The sequence below is a fragment of the Malus sylvestris genome, chromosome 3 (genome assembly GCF_916048215.2).
Source record: "Malus sylvestris chromosome 3, drMalSylv7.2, whole genome shotgun sequence".
NCBI lineage: Eukaryota > Viridiplantae > Streptophyta > Magnoliopsida > Rosales > Rosaceae > Malus > Malus sylvestris.
The window spans coordinates 28,453,051-28,465,043 of record NC_062262.1 but is presented as its reverse complement, the minus strand read 5'-3'; the positions used below and the strand labels follow the sequence as shown (position 1 = coordinate 28,465,043).

At 36.6% G+C, this 11,993-nt stretch overlaps 1 protein-coding gene across 1 annotated transcript; it reads left to right on the top strand.

The window, feature by feature from the left end:
- The first annotated feature begins 8,780 nt into the window (after positions 1-8,780).
- Positions 8,781-11,561, top strand: LOC126615540 (indole-3-acetic acid-amido synthetase GH3.6-like). Its single transcript, XM_050283365.1, has 3 exons — positions 8,781-9,233; positions 9,458-10,389; positions 10,513-11,561. The coding sequence occupies exons 1-3, from the start codon at positions 8,908-8,910 to the stop codon at positions 11,097-11,099; spliced, it is 1,845 nt and encodes a 614-aa protein (XP_050139322.1). The 5' UTR covers positions 8,781-8,907; the 3' UTR covers positions 11,100-11,561.
- The last annotated feature ends 432 nt before the right edge of the window (positions 11,562-11,993 follow it).

Here is an 11,993-nt window from a genome sequence, read left to right as displayed (position 1 = left end):
CCTGAAGAAAATAAAAAGATTCCACCAATAATTCAACAAGGTAGGGCTTGCCATCAACCCACAAGCATCAGGGTCCTCACTCCATCATTACACAAATAGGAATTGCGAAAACAATATTCTTGCTTATTAATTTTCTGTGGGCAGGGTGCAAAAGCCGAAAAACTACCCACCATGAAAAACCATATGATTTTGTACCCTGTTAATTATAAAGGTTTTTCTTATCAATATATAGGTTAGTTAAAAATTGATTAGAAGATATTAAAACATGCATGCACAATCTCCAAAGCCCCTTTTCAAGAACTGTCAAATGTAACATAGAAAGTTTACCTTGATCGATCAGCCATGAATCCCTGAGTTGCATGTGATAACTAATTGTTTATACAGATTGCATCAAAATTTGAATCTGTTGTGGCTAATTAACATTTGAGTCAATTTAGATGGTGTCACTTTATTGAATCATGGTAGTTAAACCCAATATTTTACTGTCACATTAGGGCAGCAGGAAGCTAGCTTTACGATACGGTAATTATTCCTTTTGCATATCCAATAAAATGCTTCCATGCATGTTTGTGCTGTCAGTGACAATTTTTTCCATGTTACACCCAAAGGGCAGCTTGATATTAGGGACCACATTATGGGTCTCTTAAAGTTAATCATATCTTAAAAAGCTTAAACGAAAGATTTAGGTTTTCTGTGTACTCTGTGCTGGAATTTGGTTTTATAGTACTATATATATGTCAAAGTGATTTCTCATTTCTGCCATGCAACGAGAGAATATAATGCGAACATATACTTGCCCCACAAATTGCAGTACCATCATTGATCAATGTGAATGGTTGTGGCTTTGCGCCTTTTGTAGTACTTGTGCATGCACATATTTTAAGTTACACTACGTAGAGGCACCTATAAATGCATGAACGAAATGTAATCCCAACCAATTAATCGATAATTTTTTTCGTTTTAGTTATAATGCTAACACATGTCATTATCAATTTACACATGTTATAATATATAATATTTTATTATTAATGCCATACTTTAAAATATAAATTCTTCATTCACCATGTTACAATTTTATGACATACAAATTAATAACATCACGTTGCAAAACTATTGTTACACTTTCGTCATCTATTAATAACTTAAAAATAAGGCAGATAACTAAAGATGATTTTATGCTAGCTGCCTCAAATACCAATTCCCACCATCTGTCTTAGTATTATATTTTTTTCCTGTTTGTCACACCATTGATTTTTATACCAAAAATTAGTTAACAAAAGCAACCGGTCGGTTTTTCATTAGTTTTTTTTTTTTTTCTGTCCCTAATGTGGTTATTTACATTGACTTGTTGATGAAGAGCTAACTCGCAGTACTCATTTTCCAAGTATTGTACATTTTCAATGGAGCAATATTGGGACTCATGCTAGATCGAATACTCCATTACTTATTGAATCAAGAAATGTTATATTGCCCAAAATTTGGTTCCGGTTACTCAGTTAATTTCACGCCTAAGTACTCAGGTAGATCACAACCACAAATCCCAATTATTTATGTGAGCAATGCATGATTCAAATTACCCAATAAACAACAAGAACATATTAGCTACCACATATTCCAATTGTATACATCTCGGTTTCAAAAGGCAATTGCAAATTCCAATTTGGAAATGTCTTTTAAGTTGACTTGTAACCAAATTGGAAAAGATTCTTGGCAAAGATTTACAAAGGGACAACATAAAAAGAATTTACATCGATCAATTATTTATATAACTCCAACGTATATAGGTTTATTTACTTATTTTTGAACAAACACTAGAATATTTACGTAGAAAGAATTTACATGGGACAACATAACTCTATAAAACAAAATCATTTCTTTGCATGAGTCGAACATAAACTATGTTTTGAGTAAATGAAGACAACTATCACAAAAATAAAATCGTAACCAATACAACAACCATTGTTGACCTCAAGTTATAAATAAAAGGCTAAATTATAGCAAAGGTCTCTGATATATACCACGAGCTTAGTTTTGTCCCTGAACTCTACTAATAGTTTCTTCCATCCTTGAATTATGTCATTTGTTGCAATAATAGTCATTTTCGTTAACTCTGTCAACTTTTCTTTAAGTTGAAGGATAAAATATGAATTTCATCCAAAAATAAGAAAATGAATGTTTTTTTAAGAGAAATACTTGGCTCTTTAAGGATTGAGGAGAAAATTCTCTTTAAAATACTCCGTGACCTATTCATATAACTTCGTGCTTATGTTTAGAGGATTGATTAAATGATTTTAGTCTTAATTGATTATTTACAGAGATAATATTTACATAGTGAGGAGTAAATCCTCCTTAACCACAAAATTCCGATCATAATCATGAAATTCTATGAATAAGTCATGAAGTATTTTGAGGAGGAACTTCTCCTTAACCCTAAGGAGCCAAGCTCTTCTCTTTTTGAATAAATTAGATTCCTTCTATATAAAAAGACCACTATACCCTTAAATTTGATGGAAAAGAAGGCAAATTTGACGAAATAGATAAAAACTAATATAAGAATCTATGAACGAAAAATAAACATGAAATAAAGTTCAGAGACCTTTGATATCACGCACTATATAAAATGTGAAGAAAACTAGGATAATAACCTAACAAGAGAGTAGAGTAGGGTTTCAAGAAAAAGAAAAAAAAGGCACGCACAACTGGACTAAAAAGTGGATATATATTGACATATTATGTTTGTATAATCAACAATATACTCTACACATTCATGTCTTTTAATTATTGTCATTATACAATACATAATGCTTATCCACAGATGTATCTTTCCCTGTCCCTCGAGATGTTAAATGAAAAATTACTTTTTATTTTCAAGTCAAGAAAAATATTTGTGGTGGTAAAAGGTCAACGGTCAAAGATTTGCATTACTGGCTCTGTCTCCCACAGAGGCACCACATTCCCTTCCTCTGTAGTTTGAGTTTGTATGGGAATTGGATCTTCTATGAGGCAATGCATCGGGATTATTTTGATCAAACGGTTATAATTATTATAAATTTAGAAGAATTTTTCTGTTTGTAGTCGTTAGGTTAAAATTCAACGGCACATGTTGTCTAGTCAGTAGGATCCCAAGGCATTGACTTGAAGAGGATCCAATTCCGTTTGTATGCATTGCAGAGCTCTCTCTCTCTCTCTCTCTCTCTCTCTCTCTCTCTAACATTGACACATTCATCAGTCAGTCGTTGGTATAAATTCCCAAAATCCCTCACACTCACACCAAGCACTATGTGTCCCACTTGGGCGCGGGCCTACCTGCTTCCTCGGTGCACCCGTCTTCTCCCAATTCTCCTCCCCCTCTTCTCCGCCATGTGGGTACCACTTTCCCCCGGCCCTTACAGTAGCCCTAGAGCTTTGGGTCACATTTTCCCACCATTATTTTGGGGTTTTCTGACCCTGAACTTGCTCTCCTCGCCATCCAATCATATTACCGGTCGGGGGTTTGACCAGTCTTAGATTAGGCCAAAAGGGTGAACAAACGACGACTGAGGTGGGGCTTTGACACGTGGTCAGATCGAGATAGCTCGCCGTGAAGTGTATATCGATGACGGGGAATTGCGTCGTATTGAGAAACCTTAATTAAGTTACTCTGTTCATAACAACTGTTCTCTTTTGTATTTCTGAGTTGGAAACTTATCGGTTATATAAGACAGAGTAAGTTCTTAACTTCAATTGTATATTAAGTTCTAAACAAAATTCCCTGTGGGTACCACTTTCCCCCGGCCCTTACAGTAGCCCTAGAGCTTTGGGTCACATTTTCCCACCATTATTTTGGGGTTTTCTGACCCTGAACTTGCTCGGTTCCTCGCCATCCAATCATATTACCGGTCGGGGGTTTGACCAGTCTTAGAGTAGGCCAAAAGGGTGAACAAATGACGACTGAGGTGGGGCTTTGACACGTGGTCAGATTGAGACAGCTCCCCGTGAAGTGTATATTGATGAATGTGTTGAGTCTTCCATCGGTGAAATACCAGGTCGATAAGGGTTAGATAATTAATTAGTTGTTTTGACTGTGATTAGGTGAGAGACTTCTAGACTCCAAATCACAAGAGAGTGCGGTCAAGTTAGTAAGGGAAGGATCACAAAATGTTATATAAGAAATAATAGAGATGCACCAGATGAGCATTCTATAAGCATGTAAAAGGGGTTTTCAGATTCCGATTACATATCTCTGTAATGCTTATATGGTGCATTTCTAATTCCACTTATCTAATATTTTATAATTCATTGCTAACTAAATTGACCTCAAACCCTCGACATTTGGAAATCCCTCACCGAAACACAGTCTTGAAATTTAGTGACGAGGTAGCTAATGAGTGCTTCCTTGAGTCGTGACAACTTGGTAGCAATGCTACCAAATGACAAGACTTGTCATTTTGTATTTTAGGTTCAAATATCGTTAATAATGAGTTTGATACAACTTATCTTTAAGTCCTTTGCCAGGAGTCATACTCTACTTATATATGTGCACATGGCTATGCTCTTGACTTCTTTGTTATTTGAAAGAGTTTTTTTGTACTATGAAAAGCACTTCTTAAGCACTTTATTTTTTTGTAAAATCATAAACTTGCCTTGCCCTTGCTTGTTTAAGGATAAAGAGGAATTGTTGTTTGAGTTAAAGTCAAATTAAAGCACTATTGATTAAAATGGTCCCCTAAAATCTCTAATGTTGGCAATTTGGCATTGCCTGTGGTATGAATAGGATTATCTTTGACCTAAACTTCATTTATAATTGGACACGTTAGGTATCGAATGTTAGGACTAATGACTGCTACTCCTTTGAGCTGTACGTATTATTTTCTTTGTGATAAATTAGATAGTTTATGTAAGCTTGCAAAACAACTTTTTTTCTTGGATTCAGGCCTATAGTTAACCATTCCAGCAGGGTGCATAACCGTGTTCTTTCTTTTCTGTTACATTAGAAGAAATCGAACCCTCAAGCTAATCACATTCTAACCCATTTTTCCAAACTAATTGTTATTTATTTATAAGATTTATGAGTTATTCGTTGCATACGTGCAACTTTGAGATAGCCTGATTCCACTTGAAGGTTGACAAAGAAATGTGTTTGAATAAATAAGCTTAATATTGAGAGGAGGCAGGTTTTTGCTAAGCTTAACCGAGTAGTGCCAGCTAGTGCTTTCGTCTTTATCCTCCTATCTCTAATCAAGAAGTACATAAATAAGATACAAACGAATATCAAAACCTTAAGAGGGCAGACCAAATAATATAGGCGAAATTATTTTCTCACTATATCTGGCATTTGAAAAAGTTAAGTCCACCTTGACGTGTGCGTGTGTCCTCTCGTTTCTCTCTTTGTAGGAGCAAAGAAATCATGCATGCCAATCTAGTCACCCAACAATCTGAACAAGACAAGCTGCAACTACGTGCTCGCAAATGATGGAAATTCTCCACAAATTTGTTAGAGAGAAAAGAAGACTTTTGTGGCTTTCGATCTCTAAGGTTTTTCTTTTCACATATCCCACTTAAATCGATCAAAGTTCTTCAAGAAGTAACAAAAAATAACATTTTATAAATAAATGACAAGAGTTTTTTTCTTCATCTACCCACTCTACTAGGGTTAGGTTAACTTTCTTTTTATCACTTTGTGTTCATATTATCAAAGATTAAAAATTCAACCATCTTACCACTTCAAATTAGGAAGCATCTCCTCATACACACAAAAATCCAACCCTCTCGAGTCTTCCTATAATCGCATAATACTCATAATCCCTTGAATATTATGGAAAACGTTAAAGGAGACATCTTAGAAGCGTGTATATATGCAATTCCATGTACTAATTAATGTTCTTTTCTATATAAGGTACTCTTTTTTTATTTTATTTTTTTTAAATTAGAGGATCCATCATGAATTATAGGCTTACCAAGGAGGACATGGAATATTGCAAGTCGTCTCAAACAAAATGAAGTTAACCCAATGTAGGAAATTTATGATCTTATCCTCACTCTAATGAGACAACTATTAGTTTAATTAATACAATATTCATTTAGCGAGTAATGCAAAAGAAATCACATTTTGATACCATATGCAGTATTAATGTAAAGCAGCTAGAGAGGAACTATGCAGCGTAAGTTGAGATATAACCCCAAATCATTATAAGAATATCTTCCTATAGAATTTTACTCAGTTGTCGCATTCAATTATAATGGATGAAAGTCCAAATATTGGATTAAACTGAGTCGAAATCCCCAAATTTCAATGCCACCCATGATTTTGTTCCCTCCAAAATCATATATGGTTTCTTTACTCTTTTGTCAAGCTCATCCAATATTCTCATTAGTAAATAGTCACAACAGTAGTTGGCCATCAATATCTAAAAAGGTTTATATATTATCATTCATCATCTTTACTGAGCACCTTTAGTTATAAATGTGTCTTTTATATTGACATGTTCCGATCCTGAAGTCCTAAGAACATCGGGATAGTCACATGTTGGTCGACATCCGAAAATAACGCAAACCATTTAATGAATGTATATGCTGAGAACATATAAATCATGCGCATAAATTTTATTTATGAAATATAGCAAGATAATATGGTGTGACTATTTAAGACATCGGGATAGGAGCATGTCATATATTTCAGGTTCCACCCCTTCTTCAAATGGAACTCGATTAATGTTTTAATTATAGGGAATACTCACCATACACATCAAGAACAAAAAATAGAGATTAACTTGTCACTGGTTGTCGAGTCGTAGAAATAATCTATTTCCAAGGCAAAGCAAATATAACATTTTGCAGGATTGGAGGAGTTCCAGCCGAAGAAAACTGTACTCCCCAACAGACTAACAACGTGCAGGCACAGGAGGTCCAATCATACACGTGTCGACAAACCAAGTTGGCAGCCAGCTGGCTGCTCCCACTTGGATACTTGAACAAGTTACCCTCCAAGTCTTTTACCGCACACAACTGCACACACTATTCTTCTTCTTCCGAATTATACTCGCTAAACATTGCTAAACATTGACTAAAGAGTAATGTTATATTTATTATCTATTTGTATCCAAGTTGGCAACCAACTGGTTAGTCCCACTTGAATACTTGAACAAGTAACCCTCCAAGTCTTTTTCCGTACACTACAACACACACTATTCTTCTTCTTCCGGATTATACTTGTTAAACATTAACTAAAGAGTAATGCTACATTTATTATCTATTTGTATCATCATGTGTACTATCTCTTTAATGAAGGTATGGTCCGTCAACGTATGTGGATCCTATCTCTATTAGAAAAATGATAATGTACAAATATATAATAAAAATAATATTAAGATCACGTTAAAATATCGTCGTTACGTCATTTTCCAATTCTGATTAATGGGTAATGCAAAACCACCGGCGATAAAAAATAAATGAAGTGGCTGCCGGTATTTTGTGATAGATCCGTGGTACATGCGCGCATGTAAAAAGTGTACCTACTGCAGGTTTACCGGATATTGCCGGCTGTAAATATTTGTTTAAGCCTTTCAATGGCCTTTAAACACCTTACGATGGTGGGTTATAAATTGTATAATTCTGTTTTTTTTTTTCCCCTTGTACGACAAGTACCCTTTGATATGCACTGTTAGACTTGACATTTTGGACCCGATTCGACCCGTTAATATTAATATTTAGGTGAATGCTTAACGGATCGGGTCGTTAACGGGTCATTTTAAGTCAATCCGTTAATACCCGTTAGTTGAGGATATTTTAATTATTTCAATAAAGTCTTAACAACAAATTATAAACTCTATGCAAAAAATAATAATAATAATAATTGTTAACGGATGATCCGTTAACTTAACGGGTCGGGTTAAATCCTACCCAAACCCAATAAACCTGACTCGTTTACAGGTCTATGCATTGTAGTAAGTAAGTAGTCCACTACTTTCGAAATAGGAAAAAGGGGTTTTAAAATGGGTTAAAAACTTAAGCTTGCAAAAGGACAAAGTTCACATAAAAGTGATTTGATTTTAAGATTTTTATAGAATTAATATCTCATTTTGAGCTAAAGTTAGTGGGATTTCCATGAAATAGAATTGTCCAATTGGGAAAGGGATTTAGGTTTGTAAAGATTTGATGTACATCATAGGAAAGTTGCTTCACTTTTGATTTTATTTTTGTGGTTGCTGTGTTATGTTGTCAGAATTTGACTGATTGAATAACTTACAATAATAGTATAGTTTAGCTATTATTGTAACATGTCGTCAGTCTGACATGTTATATTGTTAAACTTTTTATTAAATGCGTAATACAATTTAAAAGTCTAATTTAGCTAGTAGTGTAATACGTCAGTAGTCTGATATATGATGTTGTAATGTAACACTGATGTGGCATGTTATATCACTATACTCTTTGTTGAATGAAGGATTCAAATTAACCGCATAGTCTAGTAATGTGCTACAATCTTGCATAGCATGTTGTGGAACTCATAATTAAATGAGGGATTCAAGTTCACGGTTTAGTCCAATAACGGAATGTGTGAGATACTTAGTGGAATTAGTTATAACCAATGACGGCAATGAATAAATAGAAACCCCCATGTTTTCATGTGAGAGTAGCAAATGTTGAGAAAAGGAAAACAAAATGATACTAACGGTGGATATTTACAACTATGCCCTTCATTTTATTCTTGTATTTACTTTCCCATCCCCATATAACCCTACAGGTGAAAGCAAAGCCACCTCCATTTCCCTGCTCTATATAAACACCGGTTCTCCCTTTCTTTCTCCCCCACTCCTAAACCATCATCTAGTTTTCATCACACCATCTCTCTCTCTCTCTCTCTCTCTCTCTCATACAGTTTCAAGCCAATCTCTCTCTCTCTCTAATTCCAAACTACACACAAACACCATGCCTGAAGCACCGAAGAAATTTCTGAATCCCACGGAGGACTATAACCTCCAAGACAAGAACAACAAGATCCTTCACTTCATCGAAGAAGTCACAAAAACCCCCCACGAGGTTCAAAAACGAGTCCTCGCTGAAATACTCACCCGCAATGCTCACGTCGAGTACTTGCAGCGCCACGGCCTCAACGGTCACACTGACCGTGACACTTTCAAAAAAATCATGCCCGTTATCAAGTACGAAGATATCCAGTCCGATATCAACCGTATCGCCAATGGTGACACCTCCCATATCCTCTGTTCCAAGCCCATTTCTGAGTTTTTGACCAGGTGGGTTTTTACGTTTTACATTTCTTCATGCCTTTAGATCAACTTTTGTAATTGATTATTTGGATGATTTTGTTGATTCAAGCGATATTAATATTATAAATAATTAGTTAACAACTGGACTGGGATTCGAACTTCGGTATAGCATACTGTTGTAGCCAACTTGGTTACGTCTAGGTCTGCGGTTATTTTAATGGTTCGGCTAAACGGGCTTGTTTTTGTTGCAGTTCTGGCACATCCGGAGGGGAAAGAAAACTGATGCCAACAATTGAAGAGGAGCTAGAGAGGAGGTCTTTACTTTACAGTCTGCTGATGCCTGTGATGAGCCAGTATGTCCCCGGACTGGACAAGGGCAAAGGAATGTACTTTTTGTTCATAAAATCCGAGGCCAAAACCCCCGGCGGACTTGTGGCCAGGCCGGTCCTAACCAGCTACTACAAAAGCTCACATTTCAAACAAAGACCCTATGACCCTTACACTAACTACACCAGCCCCAATGAGACCATCCTCTGCCCGGACTCCTACCAAAGCATGTACTCCCAACTCCTCTGCGGCCTCTGCCAGAACAAGGAAGTCCTCCGAGTCGGTGCTGTTTTCGCCTCTGGCTTCATCCGGGCCATCAGGTTTCTTGAGAAGCACTGGACTATTTTGTGCAAGGACATAGCCTCCGGGACTCTTAACCCCCAGATTACAGACCCGTCGGTCCGCGAGGCGGTGATGAAGATCCTTAAGCCTGATCCGAAGCTTGCAAGTTTCATTGAGGGTGAGTGCCGGAGGGACTCTTGGCATGGGATTATTACCAGGCTTTGGCCAAACACAAAGTATGTGGATGTGATTGTGACCGGGACTATGTCCCAGTACATTCCGACACTGGACTATTACAGCAACGGACTGCCTCTGGTTTGCACTATGTATGCCTCTTCGGAGTGCTACTTTGGTGTTAATCTAAACCCTCTGTGCAAACCCAGTGAAGTGTCCTACACTCTTATTCCCACCATGGGATACTTTGAGTTCCTCCCGGTCCAGAGGAACAATGGGATTAATACTAATCCCGTCTCTGTCCTCAAATCACTAAATGAGACGGAGCATCAAGAACTAGTTGATCTTGCAGATGTGAAGCTTGGACAAGAATATGAGCTTGTTGTCACAACATATGCTGGTAAGTGGTAACTTTTTTTATTTTTTAATTAATTTTTTTGTGTTTTAAGTGATTTAATTCATGAAATTACAAATTTTGTTATTTTTGGTGCTGAAGATTGACCTGGGACTATTTAATCCGCAGGACTGTACCGCTACAGAGTGGGGGATGTGCTAAGAGTGACCTCATTCAAGAACAAGGCACCGCAGTTCAACTTCATCTGCAGGAAAAATGTTGTCCTGAGCATTGACTCGGACAAGACTGATGAGGTGGAGCTCCAAAACGCAATGAAAAATGCCGTGAACCATTTAGTCCCGTTCGAGGCCACCGTGACGGAATATACTAGCTATGCGGACACAACAACAATCCCGGGACACTATGTGCTCTTTTGGGAACTTAGCTTCAATGGGACAACTCCAGTCCCACCCTCGGTCTTTGAGGACTGTTGCCTCACCGTCGAAGAATCCCTGAACAGCGTCTACCGGCAAGGCCGGGCCTCCGACAAGTCAATCGGACCACTCGAGATCAAGATTGTCGAGACGGGGACGTTTGACAAGCTCATGGACTATGCCATTAGCTTGGGAGCTTCCATTAACCAATACAAGACCCCTAGGTGTGTGAAATTTGCACCCATTGTGGAGCTCTTGACCACAAGGGTGGTCTCAAACTACTATAGCCCCAAGTGCCCCAAGTGGGTCCCAGGCCACAAGCAATGGTGCAACATTGATTAGGAAGGGATTAAAAAATAAAATGGAAGGGGAATGGAGTAGCTTTTGGCCCACTGATTTTAGAAGAAGCCGCTTTCATGGAGGTCCACAAGAAGTGCTTTTGTAATCATCTTAGGGAAAGAGTAGTAACTACTACCATTTTAATTAATTAGGTTAACCTTATGTTTTTTATTTTCATCTCTCTCATTTTTTTTTGGAATTTTTTAGAGTACTACTTTTCTTTTTTTGGAAGTTTATAGCTCCTTTTTCTACCATGTACAAAAAAATGTTCCAGTTTCAAGGAAACTTTTTTTTCTTTATTGTTTAATTAGCTGTATTTATTTATTTATTTTTGGAAAAGAGTTGTTTTATTTACTTGAATTAATAAGTTTCATTGCCACTTAGACAGTAGTACTAAGTGGCCATGAAACTTTTTTTTTTCATTAAAAAAAAAAAGTTTCTTGGTAATTTAGTACCACGGTCTAATGATATTATTCTTCACTTATAAGTGAGAGGTTTTAGGTTTGATTCTCGCTAAAGATGAATTTAAACCACATTATTGTTAGCCCATTATGAGGCTAAGTTCAGTCAGATAATATCTTTTGTTCAAAAGAAGAAGAAAAAAATTCATGGGAATTTGATTCCTAGATCCTGCCAGGATTCCTGTCCACTGAAGTATCATGTGCCTTATAACGGCACTGAGTGAGAGTCTCAGAAATCCAAGTCCTTTCTTTTTCACTCAAGAAAAAGGGTCACAAACTTTTCCCATATTATATGTAGTAATTTTTTTTTGTTAGTATTATATGTAGTAATTGAGTTACTAACAGAAAAAGAATGAAAAAGATAACACTTTTCTAAAGATAAATTATCATATTCCTCCCAGTGACTTGTTCCACGAGCTAGTCAAAGTGACCAAAT